The 18,171-nt window shown below is 32.8% G+C and overlaps 1 protein-coding gene across 1 annotated transcript in view; it reads right to left on the bottom strand.

Moving 5' to 3' along the window:
- Window positions 1–17,955, bottom strand: part of LOC127733425 (b(0,+)-type amino acid transporter 1-like) — a 34,943-nt gene extending 16,988 nt beyond the window's left edge. The window contains exons 1-4 of the mRNA XM_052242789.1: window positions 17,918–17,955; window positions 16,177–16,244; window positions 13,490–13,591; window positions 9,848–9,900 (exon numbers count right to left, since the gene is read on the bottom strand). Of these exons, the coding sequence (XP_052098749.1) occupies window positions 9,848–9,900; window positions 13,490–13,591; window positions 16,177–16,244; window positions 17,918–17,955 (261 nt within the window). The remainder of the gene's footprint in view (window positions 1–9,847; window positions 9,901–13,489; window positions 13,592–16,176; window positions 16,245–17,917) is intronic.
- Between the last annotated feature and the right edge of the window lie 216 nt (window positions 17,956–18,171).

Here is an 18,171-nt window from a genome sequence, read left to right as displayed (position 1 = left end):
CGAAGGTAACCAGACAACACAACACGAAAAAGACAAGCGGACAAACTAAGGATTGAACAACATTAAACCGAGGTTATACTCCAGAATGGTAAGCAATTTCCTCTTCATTAGTGACACCCATTGCTACTCATGACAAGCAACATTTCGATAGTAAGTCACATTTGATGTGTTATAAAGGAGGAATGCAAGGGGAACTGTGGAAAATCACAATTGGAACATGCCGTTACCACCTTAAACAATGATTTTCCATAACGGTCAACCAAATCATGATAGCGACTGTCATTAAGGCGACAGTAGTTTACCGGTGATAAAAAAACTTTCGAGAAAATGACTTCAGGTTGACTATCAAAGAACCCTGGTAAACAGCTACTATTTTAAGAAAATCGTGCACTGGAATTTCCTAACAACTAGGATATGAATACATAAGGAGCTACTGTTGGACTTTATCACAATAAAATTAGAAAATCTGCAATGATTTCTTTAATATATTTTTATAAGTTTCAGTATATAAATCATAGTGTTACATTTATATATAGACTTGGGCGTAGTATGTTTTGCCTGGAGCAGTTGTTATCATTCCCATCACTGTAGCCTGCACTGTATATGGTTCAATGAATGGAGCAGGGTTGGTTGTCGGAAGGTATGTTTACAAATTGAGTTCTGATTTCGAACGATACACATATCAAAGTTTTTAGAATAGATTGAGACCATTTTTGAATTTTGTTTTATTTTTAACTTATTAAATCTTGTATATGTACAAATGTACCGGCATTTCAAATCATATTTTTTCGTCGCAAAAAAGAATTACGCCATTTTGGTGCAAATGTTTCTATTATTTTATTTCAGAATAGTTTTTGCAACAGCGCGTGAACAATTGTTTCCAGAATGTCTTAGTTACCTTAACATCAACACAAATATCCCGGTACCATCAACTATACTTATAGTAAGTTTTGAACACTTATGTCTTTGTTTTGTTCGTCTTAGATGCTACGAGAAGTATGAATCCCTTAGATGACAACTATTTGCTATATCAAGAACGGTCAAGAAATCGAGCATTACATAAGGTTTGAAGAACCATTTTACCAATCAATAAATACGCTTTTAGAACGATAATCGCATAATATTCATGCACCGGTTGGTCGGAAAGGGAACTGGTATCTATGCAATTGGGAAAAACAATTTGATATGGCTTTTCATTTTATTTGCATTCCTTAAAGACCTCAAATGATATAAAAACATCTTTTGGAATCCAAAAAAATAAGGGTTTACAGCACCCTGCATAACAAGTAAACAGTTATTTTATCATTGATTACAAATTAGAATAAAATATGTCAACTGTTCGCGAGATACAGTTTAGCAAGCATGACTTGTTTGAGAGATGAATGTAAAATTGAACATGAACTTTTTTTCTCAGGGGAGTAATGCATCTTGCAAGTTTGGTAAGAACGAAAGAGGAAACTATTGTGTACATCGCACAAGTAAACGGCAGACTTGTTTGAAATGGTGTATTGCATTTTCTCTTTCCTATCAAGATACAAGAAAATTATAATGTGTCTGTATTTTTCTTATGATCTTGGTCATGTTAATCAAATCATCAACTTCCAATCAGTGATTTCGCGTCATCAAGTACCGTATTTCATCAGATTGATTTTGGACATTTTTCAGAATTGCCTTCTCGAGAAATGTATTTCGCTTTTCTTTAAAGTGACAGGGCTTATTGATCGACTATAGACTTTTGACGAGGTCAATACGTTATATATGGACCTGTTCAGATTACTTTGACCAAGGACGAAGTCCGAGGGTCAATATAATCTAACATGTCCATATATAATGTATTGACTGAGTGAAAGTCTTTTATATATTACATATTTAAATAGTGTATTATGGAAATGGACTCTAATGTTCTTGTTGTCTATTATACATTGTATTTTGCAAATTTTTTAATATTGACCGTCAATATATATATAAATAGAACATAGCTTCAATATACGTAGAAATAGAAACAAGGCTTCAGGTACATGGTATACCCTTTGAATTACGTGCTCATATTAACACAAAAAAAAAGAAGAATGCTTCATCATATGTAATATAATTATTTATATATTAAGCCTTTGGTCAATCTTTTTTTTAAGAAGAAAAGGATACAATATTCAGTCAAGCTTATACTAAATACGAAAATAAAATCAAATTCATCTTTGATATTTTTACTGCAGAGTATATCAGCTTTGCGCTGATCATGCCCTCAGATATCAAGTCTCTGCTGAACATGCTGGAGTTTCTAAGGTGGTTCTTTTATGGTCTTAGTATGATAGTTCACATTGTGCTCCGATACAGGATGAAAGATGTAGATAGACCATTGAAAGTAAGTCAGAAATACATTTCCCCCAATTGCAAAATGTAAATAAAAAACTCTATATGTTAATGAAGGAAAAGAGATTCTTTGATTACTCCTTCGATTATTCAATTTTATGTATTTCTATTTGTTTATTCGTTTACTTATTTGTTTTTAAGTTCGTGTATTATATATCCAATATCATAAACCAAGAACAAAACAATTTTAAATTCCAAGTTATATGAAATAAGTGTAATAATTAACTGTTTCAGGTTCCAATAGTGGTTTCGGTTGTGGTGCTTGTTTTTTCTATATATTTAGTGGTAGCACCGTTTCTAGAACCTGTAAAGACTGAGTTTTGGTATGCAGTTGGATTTTTGGCCGTAGGAGTTTTTCTCTACGTTCCCTTTGCTTTCTTCAAATTAAGTTGCCAGGAATGGGTAGGTAATAATGTGTTGATAAATACCTGGTTGTTGATTTGTCAGAGAGTACACAGCAGGTTTATCAAACATATCATATTACAATTTTAATTCCTTTTCACAAGATAGAAATACGAATTATCAAGACACACCAGACATCTTCTGCGACTTTTTTTAACATATCTTTTAACATATTTTAACAATGCAAAAACATCTACATTTAAAAATTTTATTATTGAAACTATTGTTAAACTTGAAATTTTTTCCCTTTAATCATGTTAATTTTGTGAATTTTGTGCAGTTCTGCGATTGTTGTTGTTACCTTAATACATAATGATAGACAGTTATGAAATAGCAACTCAATAACAACGTTTATTGACAATATAGTTTACTCTTGTATATCCTTGCCAGACGCTTTGGTCAAGCACCCCTTCAAGAAAATGTGTGTGTTTAAGATTTTTTATCAATATAAAAATAAGGAGATGTGATATGATTACCAATGTAGCAACTATCCAGCAGAGTTCAAATGGTGAAGATATAAGCAATTATAGGTCATTGTACGGTCTTCAACAATGAGAAAATCTAGTACCGAATAAGTCTGCTATAAAAGCCCCCGACATAAAAAATGTGAAACAAATCAAACAGTTTTTTACTTAGCAATTCCTTTTCGTGTATTAATAGTTTATTGATTTATCTTTTTGCATTACAAAACCAAAGAACAAAAACCAAAAAAGACCAACTATGTTCATGACCCTCTAAAACAGTTGTAAACTTGTGTATGATTATAATAATACTTTCGCTTACATTCCCCCAGAGGCAACGATTATGACATTTATCAACATCTTACATATCACTTTAACATTTATGACAATCAATTTACATATCAATGTATATGTGTTGTCTTTTTTATAGATTTTAAAATGAAGGAAATATCTAATTGATATGTAACGTACCATCCGTCTTCAGTTGATGTAGTATGGATTAAGGAATGCACCATTGGAATTAAGTAACCCATGTGCCTATTCATTGTTGTAAATGTTGATCAAGACTATAAATTGAAAAAAATGATTGAAACAAATACTGTTAATCTGGAAAAAGAGTTGAGAGTGATTACAGAACGGGAAGACGCTGTCCCTATTAAAAGAAGATTAGGGTTCTGTAGTGGAGTGGCCTGATAGTCGAAGGAATAATAGGTAAGGTACTGTTCTTCTCAGCGGGTATATTGATTTGTCAGGTAAAAAGCGGACCTACAGGGTAAACAATACGTCAAATGATGTACGGGGCCATTTGTGATATCTTTATTACGAATTTGAAATCTGGACATTTTTCAACTTTACATTATATATATAACCAGCAAATTTAATGTGTACCGGATCGACTAGAATAGACGATGCTGCGCATATAGGGAAAAAATATATAAGTCTAAAGATTTGCACAACGGTACTAATATAATATGGTAATATACGAAGATGATGTAATAAAATCGTTTTGACAAATATTTCGGCTTAACAAATAGCCTTCGTCAGTGTCAAAAATTTTTACAATTTGGTAAGCCGAAATATTTGTCAACAAGATTTTATTACATCATCTTCGCATATTACCATCTTATATTAATACTGTTGTGCAAATCTTTAGACTTATATATATATAGAACTTTCATTGTTTGGCTAAATTTGAGACGAATTATATATATATTATGGTGTTAGCTCTGTATAACCACGTATTATTCGATGGAAAATATCTGTCATAAAGTTGTCACATGTTTAGACGTGTATAATAAAATTAAAATTTGATGTGGCGGCATAATTAACATCATCATCATTTACGACAGACAAAATAGCTGATCTAAAAAGGTACACCATCTACTTGCCACTATACATCATGATCTGTGTAACAACCCTAGATAAAGCCGACGATGAAAGGCATTACACCGACCACCTATATTTGTATGTAGCCTAGGTGGTCGAGTGGTCTAGGGCGCTGGATACGGTGCAGGTGGTGTTGCCACGATGTCACAGAAGCAAGGGTTCGAATGCCGCTGAGGGAAGAACAAAAATTTGCTAACGCAAATTAAAAGATCTAACATTGTTGGGCTAAATTTGAAACTTTGGCACCAAATGGGATCAATGAAAAAGTGTAGTTCTAATTCGCGCAGTGCTTTTCATTTACATATTACTACGCAGTCTCTGTTGCCGCTATTCCTTTACTTTTGTCAACTTTACAATTGCAGAATTATACCAATTCGCAGGGTACAATATTCATTTGGGATGGATAAGTACGCAGTCACGTTCAATTACTTAACCTTTGTCAAAATTATTATTACTATTCTCTTTTTTAATCATTATCAAACTGCTATTTATTTGGGATGTTTAAATACGCAGCCTCTGTTGTAATTATTTTACCGTCGTCAAATTTGAAATATTATACCAGCTCAAATCGGTCCGTGCTGTTCATTGGGAATGTATTTGTACGCAGTCCTTCTTGTTATATCTTAACTGTCGTCACCTTTGAAATTTTAAAAATGTACCAGTTCATATCGCTCATTACTTTTTTTTTTAGAAGCATATCTATGCAGTCTCTGTTGTAAATACCTATATAACCTACGTCATTTTTGAAATTTAAGAATTGTACAAGCGTTGTTGTGTTCGGTTTTAATTGTATAAATTTCAAGATTGTTATAGTTAAATCAGAATACATTGATATGATTCATTTTACATCATAATCATACTGATGAAGGACATCTGTTATCCGAAATATTTATAGATACTTACATTTATTGTTTCCTTTTTAATATTGGTGTTGTTTTGTACACTTTTTAGGCGTTTATATATATATATATATATACATATATATAAGATTTAGAAACTTAAGAAAAGAATTATACGGTGGCATGTAGTTGTGACGTTTTGAAACATGAAAAGTTCAGCAACGAAAAAAACCTATTGTTTTCACGTTATCTGCATAATATTATTTAAATAACCATCAACATAGCTATAATACTGATGTTTGTAGAATTAGATCTAAGTACTGCGATTTATTAATTTGTATTGGACATAACCAGCTCGTGTGTCGTAAATTCGAATAGTAACCAACCTGTTTGATTGTAATTAACTGTTTGCTTTTACAGATTGTAAAGTGTTTCTTTTATAAGCTTTTTTTATTTTCGAGTACCTTCTAAAATAATAAAACCAATTGCAACTTAATAAGTTTAACCAATGAATGGCAATCCGAGTGTGTAAACATTAAATGATCCTTCGAGATTTTTAACAGAATGTAAAATGTTTAAGTATTTGCAGAAATGGTGAAATAATTCTTATTTGGCAATTATTTTGCCCTTCTTGTTAACCGTTGTATACTTTTCTTATATTTTCCAGTCTGATCACTGGGAAAAAAGTAGAGAAAATATCTTCCCACAGAAAATACTAATAACACATGATGAGCCATTCTTTATCCAACCGTTAATATTTTTTATGATTATTTATGTAGGTTCTGGTATCTATGTATCACCTAAGGGAATTCTAGCAAATACCAAGTCTGTTGGTCTTAGTCTGGTCATATGGTGCGTATGTGGATTTTTATTAATACTTGGTAAGTTCTCGTTCTAGTCGGTTTTTTTTAAAAGTTCTTTTTAAAAAAGAATGAGTTACAAAAAATAATTTTAAATCAGAATGAATACATAGGATTCATAACTCTCATATTCAACCATTTCAACAAATATTTTATTTCAATTTGCCATTACTTGCTTCCGTCTTTCGGTCTCTTAAATCAAATATCCTTTGCATTTCAACACTTGAATGTTATGTTTTAAGCGGCGTTCTTACCTGTTATATATACTAGTACTTTATGTTAAAAAATTTATCATGCTCCTATTACAGCGGCGTTAGTGTTCGCAGAGTTGGGTGCGCTTGTTCTATAATCAGGTGGCGACTTAGGTTATATGTTGGCTGTCTTTGGCAGGTTTCCAGCCTTTATGTATATGTGGTCCCAATTAATCACAGGACCATCGGGACAAATAGTTCTAGGTCTTACTGTAGCAGAGTACATGTCAAAAGCTATATTTGACAACTGTGGTCCGAGTTTTCTGTTCAAAAAGATAGTGGCCGTAACAGTGATCAGTGAGTAAAATGACTTTCTCAGAGTTAATATGTAAATAATAATGTAAGACTATTTAACATCAATTAGTTTGGTACACAGCAAATGTTTTGAGATTGTCTAAATTTCTCATTTGTTCTTAGTTTTCTAATATTTAGCAGTGACCTTAACGTTAAACCCAAATTCTTCACTAATTGTATTCACTGATGAGATTTCTGAAATGCTAAAAACCAAAAATTATCGAATTGAATACCAGATGTCTTCACTATGCTGTCTTAATATCAAATTCACGTTATGAAATCTACAATATGTTACCTGATTCTAAATATTCTTTTATTACAGTGACAGCTGCTGTATCAAACTGTATCAGTGTAAGACTTCGAGAAGCTACACAAATTATGTTTACTGTAATCAAAATTTGTAGTCTGGTCGTTTTAGTCATTGGTGGATTCGTCATGATAAGTCGAGGTATGTAAAGTCATTGGTGGATTCGTAATGATAAGTCGAGGTATGTAAAGTCATTGGTGGATTTGTCATGATAAGTCGAGGTATGTAAAGTCATTGGTGGATTTGTCATGATAAGTCAAGGTATGTAAAGTCATCGGTGAATTCGTCATTATAAGTCGAGGTATGTAAAGTCATCGGTGGATTCCTCATGATAAGTCGAGGTATGTAAAGTCATTGGTGGATTCATCATTATAAGTCGAAGTATGTAAAGTCAATGTTGGATTCGTCATGATAAGTCGGGATATGTAAAGTCATTGGTGGATTCGTCATGATAAGTCGAGGTATGTAAAGTCATTGGTGGATTCGTAATGATAAGTCGAGGTATGTAAAGTCATTGGTGGATTTGTCATGATAAGTCGAGGTATGTAAAGTCATTGGTGGATTTGTCATGATAAGTCGAGGTATGTAAAAAAAAATTTAAATTCTTCATTAATGGTCCTGAACAATATTGAGAGCTAGAAATCAAATTGGTTAATTGTGATCATAACCATCAAATGTTTTCAATAAAGAATGCTTTCAAAAAATGTAAAATACAAGGTATGAAGTTCTTTTTTTAAAAATCAGTAATTTTGTTAAACCTTCATGGATATTTGCGAAACTTGGACAGAAATGTTTTCAAGATCAAGCAAGAAACATCAAGATCAAATTTGAAAATAGTTTATTTCTTCGTATTTTACTGAGAAATGAACTTAGTGTTTCTGACAATTAACATTTAGATACAGTTTGGGGTTACAGTTTTTTTAGACGTCAATAACTTTATCAAACCTTCATTTAATATTATGAAACGTGGACAGAAGGTTTTTCGTGATTAAAAGATAGAATCTGAAGCAAAATTTTTGTTAATATTTTTTCTCATTTTCAGTATTTTATTGATGGATGAACTAACTTTTTTTGCAGTTAATATATCCATACAGTCTAGTGTTGAAGTTTTTAGACATCAATAATTTTGTAAAACCTTTATGGAATTTTACAAAACTTTTACACATCAAGAGATAAAATAAAATTTAGAATGTATAGTGTGTGTGGACCATTGTTTGTCTATTCGTCGTTTTTCTTTTGGCCGGGGTATTGTCTGTTTTTCTTCTACTTGTGATGTCTGATTGTCTGCTTTGTATGTTCGTTACCTTTTTTCATTGCGAAATAGAGAGCTCCAGCAAGTCATCTACCTTCAACACTGTAAAAGCGTCGAAACCATAACATGACAACTTCTAAATCGACTCGGAGTGAAGATACATTATGAATTATTCTAATAAATTATTCCCTAATAGCAAAACATACACGGAGCAAAAGTGACTGACGAAATTCCTATCTTTGGACATGCACCTTAGGGTATCATTCGACAGAGTAAATACAGTTTGTGAGGACTTACCCTCACACAGTTAAAAAGCGCAATAGCAAAAGAAAAAAAGACCATTTACTAAAAAAATATCGATGATATCGTCTATAATTCTATTAAAGAGTGCTTGCAGTACATAAAAGCAAGTTGTCATCACTGTATCTGATGATAATCAAAACATTGCCTTCCTGACATCAGTGCTTCTACATAGGATTGATAAATGTCATAAACATTGTCATAAAAAGTTATTGTGTAATGCCCTAAAAAATTTCTTTTGTTTTTGCCTTCTTTTTTTGTTTTGTTTGTTTAAAATGTTTTTATCTATTTATTTGATTTGGATTTTTTCATTTTCTGATGATTTTCCATTCATTGATGAAATTGATTTTTTTTTTAATTCTACAGGTACATATGGTAGTCTAGCGACGGGTTTTGAAGGATCAGAGAAAAATCCGTTGGTATGGGTCTCAGCTATATATAGCAGAATGTGGGCTTTCGGTGGATGGTAAAATCATATGCATCTATGTTTGAGGGCTTGTATCCCTAAAAAAAGTAAACTAAAACACACAAACAGAATTGTAAATAATTATCTTTTTACTGCAACACAACAATCCTTAAATGTTGATTTGTTTTGATAAAAAGAACCATGCCGTTTGTTATTGTAACACAACTATCTATTTATTACAATTTTCAATGTCGAGATGGCCAACCACATACAATACAGCCTAGTAAAGCAGAACCTTATTGGGCTTCTACCTTTTCTGACATAAATTAAAAACACATTATACTAGATTATTTTCTTTAAAATTCAATATAAAAATAAGGAGATGTGGTATGATTGCCAATGAGACAAATATTCACCAAAGTTCAAATGAAGTTGATGTAAGCAATTATTTTTCATGTCGGGGCCTTTTATAGCCGACCGTACGGTATGGGTTTATCTCATTGTTGAAGGCCGTACGGTTGCCTATAATTGCTTACATCAACTTCATTTAAACTTTGGTGAATATTTGTAGAAAAGGTAGAAGCCCAATAATTATTTACAATTCTGTTTATGTGTTTTAGTTTATTTTATTTAGAGATACAAGCCCTCAAACATAGATGCATATGATTTTACCATCCACCGAAAGCCCACATTCTGCTATATATAGCTGATACCTATACCAACGGATTTTTCTCTGATCCTTCAAAACCCGTCGCTAGACTACCATATGTACCTGTAGAATTAAAAAAAAAATCAATTTCATCAATGAATGGAAAAACATATAAGAAAATGAAAAATCCAAATCAAATGAATAGATAAAAACATTTTAAACAAACAAAATAATAAAAAAGAAGGCAAAAACAAAAGAAATTTTTTAGGGCATTACACAATAACTTTTTATGACAATGTTTATGACATTTATCAATCCTATGTAGAAGCACTGATATCAGGAAGGCAATGTTTTGATTATCATCAGATACAGTGATGACAACTTGCTTTTATTTACTGCAAGCACTCTTTAATAGGATTATAGACGATATCATCGATATTTTTTTAGTAAATGGCCTTTTTTTTTCATTTGCTATTGTGCTTTTTAACTGTGTGAGGGTAAGTCCTCACAAACTGTATATACTCTGTCGAATGATACCCTTAGGTGCATGTCCAAAGATAGGAATTTCGTCAGTCACTTTTGCTCCGTGTATGTTTTGCTATTAGGGAATAACGTATTATAATAATTCATAATGTATCTTCACTCCGAGTCGATTTGAAGTTGTCATGTTATGGTTCGACGCTTTTACAGTGTTGAAGGTAGATGACTTGCTGGAGCTCTCCATTTCGCAATGAAAAAAGGTAACGAATATACAAAGCAGACAATCAGACATCACAAGTAGAAGAAAAACAGACAATACCCCGGCCAAAAGAAAAACGACGAATAGACAAACAATGGTCCACACACACTATACATTCTAAATTTTATTTTATCTCTTGATGTGTAAAAGTTTTGTAAAATTCCATAAAGGTTTTACAAAGTTACTGATGTCTAAAAACTTCAACACTAGACTGTATAGATATATTAACTGCAAAAAAAGTTAGTTCATCCATCAATAAAATACGGAAAAAGAAAAGAAAATATTAACAAAATTTTGCTTTAGATGCTATCTTTTAATCACGAAAAAGCTTCTGTCCACGTTTCATAATATTAAATGAAGGTTTGATAAAGTTATTGACGTCTTAAAAAAAACTGTAACCCCAAACTGTATCTAAATGTTAATTGTCAGAAACACTAAGTTCATTTCTCATTAAAATACGAAGAAATAAACTATTTTCAAATCTGATCTAGATGTTTCTTGCTTGATCTTGAAAACATTTCTGTCCAAGTTTCGCAAATTTCCATGAAGGTTTGACAAAATTACTAATTTTAAAAAAAGAACTTCATGCCTTGTAATTTACATTTTTTGAAAGCATTCTTTACTGAAAACATTTGATGGTTATGATCAGAACTATCCCATTTGATTTCTAGCTCTCAATATTGTTAAGGACCATTAATAAAGAATTTAAATTCTTTTTTTTACATACCTCGAATTATCATGACAAATCCACCAATGACTTCACATACCTCGACTTATCATGACAAATCCACCAATGAATTTACATACCTCGATTTATAATGACGAATCCGCCGATAACTTTACATAACTCGACTTATAATGACGAATCCACCAATGACTTTACATACCTTGACTTATCATGACAAATCCACCAATGACTTTACATACCTCGACTTATGACGAATCCACCAATGACTTTACATACCTTGACTTATCATGACGAATCCACTAATGACTTTACATACCTCGACTTATCATGACAAATCCACCAATGACTTTACATACCTCGACTTATGACGAATCCACCAATGACTTTACATACCTTGACTTATCATGACGAATCCACCAATGACTGTATATACATCGATTTATCATGACGAATCCACCAATGACTTTACATACCTCGATTTATCATGACGAATCCACCAATGACTTTACATACCTCGACTTATCATGACGAATCCACCAATGACTTTACACACCCCGACTTATCATGACGAATCCCCCAATGACTTTATATATCTCGACTTATCATGACGAATCCATCAATGACTTTACATACTTCGACTTATCATCAGGAATCCACCAATGACTTAACATACCTCGACTTATCATGACAAATCCACCAATGACTTTACATATCTCGACTTATCATGACGAATCCATCAATGACTTTACATACTTTGACTTAGCATGACAAATCCATCAATGACTTTACATACCCCGACTTATCATGACGAATCCACCAATGACTTTACGTACTTCGACTTATCATGACGAAACCACCAATGACTTTAGATAACCCGACATATCATAACGAATCCATCAATGACTTTACATATCTCGACTAATCATAACGAACCCATCAATGACTTTACATACTTCGACTTATCATGACGAATCCACCAATGACTTCACATACCCCGACTTATCATGACGAATCCACCAATGACTTTACATACTTCGACTTATCATGATTAATCCACCAATGACTTTACATACCCCGACTTATCATGACGAATTCACCAATGACTTTAGATAACCCGACATATCTTAACGAATCCATCAATGACTTTACATGACTCGACTTATCATGACAAATCCACCAATGACTTTACATACCCTGACTTATCATGACGAATCCACCAATGACTTTACATAACCCGACATATCATAACGAATCCATCAATGACTTTACATACCTCGTCTTATCATGACGAATCCGCCAATGACTTTACATGCCTCGACTCATCATGACGAATCCACCAATGACTATAACGACCAGACCACAAATTTTGAATACAGTAAAAATAATTTGTGTAGCTTCTCCAAGTCTTACACTGATACAGTTTGATACAGCAGCTGTCACTGTAATAAAAGAATACCTAGGGTCAGGTAAAAGATTGTAGATTTCATAACGTGTATTTGATATTAAGACAGCGTAGTGGAGACATCTGGTATTTAATTCGATAATTTTTGGTTTTTAGCATTTCAGAAATCTCATCAGTGAATACAATTAGTGAAGAATTTGGGTTTAACGTTAAGGTCACTGCTAAATCTCAAAAAACTTAGAACAAATGAGAAATTTAGACAATCTCAAAACATTTGCTGTGTACCAAACTAATTGATGTTAAATAATCTTACATTATTATTTACATATTACTCTGAGGTAGTCATTTTACTCACTTATCACTGCTACGGCCACTATCTGTTTGAACAGAAAACACGGACCACAGTTGTCAAATATAGCTTTTGACATGTACTCTGCTACTGTAAGACCTAGAATTATTTGTCCCGATGGTCCTGTGATTAATTGGGACCACATATACATAAAGGCTGGAAACCTGCCAAAGACAGCCAACAAATAACCTAAGTCGCCACCTGATTTTGGAACAAGCGCACCCAACTCTGCGAACACTAACGCCGCTGTAATAGGAGCATGATAATTTTTTCAACATAAAGTACTAGTATATATAACAGGTAAGAACGCCGGTTAAACCATAACATTCAAGTGTTGAAATGCAAAGGATATTTGATTTAAGAGACCGAAAGACGGAAGCAAGTAATGGCAAATTGAAATAAAATATTTGTTGAAATGGTTGAATATGAGAGTTATGAATCCTATGTATTCATTCTGATTTAAAATTATTTTTTGTATTACATTCTTTTTTAAAAAGAACTTTTTTTAAAAAACCGACTAAAACGAGAACTTACCAAGTATTGATATAAATCCACATACGCACCATATGTCCAGACTAAGACCAACACACCCGGTATTTGCTAGAATTCCCTTAGGTGATACAAAGATACCAGAACCTACATAAATAATCATAAAAAATATGATATACGAAAATTAACGGTTGGATAAAGAATGGCTCATCATGTATTATTAGTATTTTCTGTGGGAAGATAATTTCTCTACTTTTTTCCCAATGATTAGACTTGAAAATATAAGAAAAGTATACAACGGTTAGCAAGAAAGGCAAAATAGTTGCCAAATAAGAATTATTTCACCTTTTCTGCAAATACTTAAACATTTTACATTCTGTTTAAAATCTCGAAGGATCATTTAATGTATACACACTCGGATTGCCATTCGTTGGTTAAACTTATTAAGTTGCAATTGGTTTTATTATTTTAGAAGGTACTCGAAAATAAAAAAAACTTATAAAAGAAACACTTTACAATCTGTAAAAGCAAACAGTTAATTACAATCAAACAGGTTGGTTACTCTTCGGGTTGACGAAACACGAGCTGGTTATGTCCAATACAAATTAATAAATCGCTGTACTTAGATCTAATTCTACAATCATCAGCATTATAGCTATGTTGATGGTTATTTAAATAATATTATGCAGATAACGTGAAAACAATATGTTTTTTTCGTTGCTGAACTTTTCATGTTTCAAAACGTCACAACTACATGCCACCGTATAATTCTTTTCTTAAGTTTCTAAATCTTATATATATGTATATATATATATATATATATAAACTCCTAAAAAGTGTACAAAACAACATCAATAAAAAAAAAAAGGAAACAATAAATGTAAGTATCTATAAATATTTCGGATAACAGATATCCTTCATCAGTATGATTATGATGTAAAATGAATCATATCAATGTATTCTGATTTAACTATAACAATCTTGAAATTTATACAATTAAAACCGAATACAACAACGCTTGTACAATTCTAAAATTTCAAAAATGACGTAGGTTATATAGGTATTTACAACAGAGACTGCATAGAAATGCTTCTAAGAAAAATAGTAATGTGCGATATGAACTGGTACATTTCTAAAACTTGAAAGGTGACGACAGTTAAGATATTACAACAAGGACTGCGTACAAATACATTCCCAATGAACAGCACTGACCGATTTGAGCTGGTATAATATTTCAAATTTGACGACGGTAAAGTAATTACAACAGAGGCTGCGTATTTAAACATCCCAAATAAATAGCAGTTTGATAATGATTAAAAAAGAGAATAATAATAATAATTTTGACAAAGGTTAAGTAATTGAACGTGACTGCGTACTTATCCATCCCAAATGAATATTGTACCCTGCGATTTAAATTGGTATAATTCTGCAATTTTAGAGTAGACAAAGGTAAAGGAATAGCTGCAACAGAGACTGCGTAGTAATATGTAATATAACCCAAATGAAAAGAACTGCGCGAATTAGAACTACACAATTTCATTGATCCCATTTGGTGCCAAAGTTTCAAATTTAGCCCAACAATGTTAGATCTTTTAATTTGCGTTAGCAAATTTTTGTTCTTCCCTCAGCGGGATTCGAACCCTTGCTTCTGTGACATCGTGGCACATCGCCTGCACCGTATCCAGCGCCCTAGACCTATTGTTTAGTGGGTAGATCGGGCAACTATAAGGCTAACAATGCAACAAAGGCGTCTAGCATGTATGGATCTCTATATAAAATCTGATCTCAATACGTCACACTTAGGTGACGTTACAATGAATAGCGGCAGCGAGAACATTACGTTTATGCGTTACTTCCAACAAGACCACTCGACCACCTAGGCTACATAAAAATATAGGTGGTCGGTGTAATGCCTTTCATCGTCGGCTTTATCTAGGGTTGTAACACAGATCATGATGTATAGTGGCAAGTAGATGGTGTACCTTTTTAGATCAGCTATTTTGTCTGTCGTAAAGGATGATAATGTTGATTATCATGCCGCCACATCAAATTTTAATTTTATTATACACGTCTTAACATGTCACAACTTTATGACAGACATTCTCCATCGGATAATACGTGGTTATACAGGGCTAACACCATAATATATATATAATTTGTCTCAAATTTAGCCAACCAATGTTAGATCTATATATATATATATAAGTCTAAAGATTTGCACAACATTACTAATATAAGATGGTAATGTGCGAAGATGATGTAATAAAATCGTGTTGACAAATATTTCGGCTTACCAATTTGTAAAAATTATTGACACTGACGAAGGCTATTTGTTAAGCCAAAATATTTGTCAACACGATTTTATTACATCATCTTCGTATATTACCATATTATATTAGTACCGTTGTGCAAATCTTTAGACTTATATATATTTTTCCCCATCTGCGCAGCATCGTCTATTCTAGTCGATCCGGTACACATTAAATTTGCTGGTTATATATATAATGTAAAGTTGAAAAATGTCCACACTTCAAATTTGTAATAAAGATATAACAAATGGCCCCATACATCATTTGACGTATTGTTTACCCTGTAGGTCCGCTTTCTAACAATAACGTACAATTTCACGAGCCCAAAAATGCCAAGGCTGGTCACATTATGTTCATATGTCGAAAAAAAAATAATACTTCTTTGACATATCAATATACTCGCTGAGAAGAACAGTACATTACCTATTATTCCACCGACTATCAGGGCCACTCCACTACAGAACCCTAATCTTCTTTTAATATGACAGCGTCTTTTTCCAGAGTAACATTATTTGTTTCAATCATTTCTTTCAATTTATAGTCTTGATCAACATTTACAACAATGAATAGCACATGAGTTTCTTAATTCCAATGGTGCATTCCTTAATCAATACTACATCAACTGAAGCCGGGTGGTACTTTACATATCAATTAGATATTTACTTCAATTTAAAATCTATAAAAAAGACAACACATATACATTGATATGTAAATTGATTGTCATAAATGTTTAAGTGATATGTAAGATGTTGATGAATGCATAATCGTTGCCTCTGTGGGAATGTAAGCGAAATATTATCATAATCATACACACTAAGTTTACAACTGTTTTCGAGGATCATGAGTCATCGTTGGTCTTTTTTGGTTTTTGTTCTTTGGTTTTGTAACGCAACAAGATAAATCAATAAACTATTAATATTCAACATAGAAAACCAAAGACTGAACAACACCAACCCTACCAATAACCGGGGGTGATATCATATGCTTCGGATTAGGTAAGCAGATCCTGCTCCACATGTGGCACCCATCGTGTTGATCATTTATGTACAAATTCGGTGAGAAGTCTTATTCGTTGATGTCACAGTCGATGAAAAGAGGACGGGATTGTAGAAACGACAATTTGAACATATCCGTGGTCATCAGTGACATAAATGTTCCATAACGGTCAATCAATTCGTGTTTGAGTCCGTGTAATTTTCTTTTCAACTTTAGCATATGAAACCCCTACTTCAATAGCTTCCTTGTATGCAGCAACACTCTATCAAGCAAATAGTGAAAGGAAAAGCAAACTCTGGCATATCGCATCAACTTGGAGATACATGTATATACTCCATATGCAGGCTCTGCTGGAATGTTGCTACATAGAAACTGGGCATTTGACAGACCTAGCAATATAAAGTAAGTGCAAGGACACTTATGTAGCTTATGTATATAATACAGTCAAATAAGGTTTAGTTCTGCATCTTTTGTTGAAATTCAAAAGGAACACAAAACAGATCTATGATTGTTCAGAATTTCCTTTTTGGTAAGTGTCGTGGAGGTATATGTTGAGTTTCAGTAGCATACCTTCTGCCCTATCGTATTGCGTTTACATACTTGTATCTCAACTAATACGGTATAGTCTTGCATATTCAGTTATCCTGATATCATATCATTTGCGGGGATGTGCTTCTTACACAAAACTGCCCCAATAGTGTTATGCGGAAGAACTGCTGATTTCGACACTTCATGAGTTTAACGATCATCGTCCGATACGATAGGTCTGTGTCTAACTCACTTGCGACATGTTTATACGATCTTAGATGTTTTGATACCAGAATAGTCGTCTGGATAATAATTTACCAGTAGGGTCTTATTCCCGATTGTGACATTTCGACTTAGTGTGAATTCGCATGGCGGGTGATCCTTGGTAACAGGAGACATTTGTTTCCCTGTCGACGAACATGGTCTCGCTACATTTTGGAGTTCATGTGATTCCATAGTTTTTGTTTGTCACTTTGGTTGGAATTTTCCAAATCGATTTATGAGATTTGAACATCGGTAAGCAACTGTTGCCTGTAATTCAAAAATAATAGTAGACATAATCTGGAATATTATGATCAGGTAATTTTTAATTATATTTTAGGGCTCAACTGAATTTTGTCACAGAGGAGCTGAAGAATACTTGGCATTGCACACGTCATGTCTTCTTTGACTGTCCATGACGTTAAAATACTAAATCCCTGGGATGTGTTTTAGTTGATTTTAGTCTCTGATGCATGATTTTTTATTATTAATTGTTTTGGCTTTCAACTAGCTGTAACTGCGAGTACTCTCAAATCGAACTTTCTTGTTTATTCGACCTGTTGATACTAATTGTAATGCTTTTTTGTTATTTAATGTTATTCAGGGTTATATCTGGTCTATATACCAGCTTTG

Source organism: Mytilus californianus, unplaced genomic scaffold (assembly GCF_021869535.1).
Source record: "Mytilus californianus isolate M0D057914Y unplaced genomic scaffold, xbMytCali1.0.p SCAF_3, whole genome shotgun sequence".
NCBI lineage: Eukaryota > Metazoa > Mollusca > Bivalvia > Mytilida > Mytilidae > Mytilus > Mytilus californianus.
This window is presented reverse-complemented; position numbering and strand designations above follow the sequence as displayed.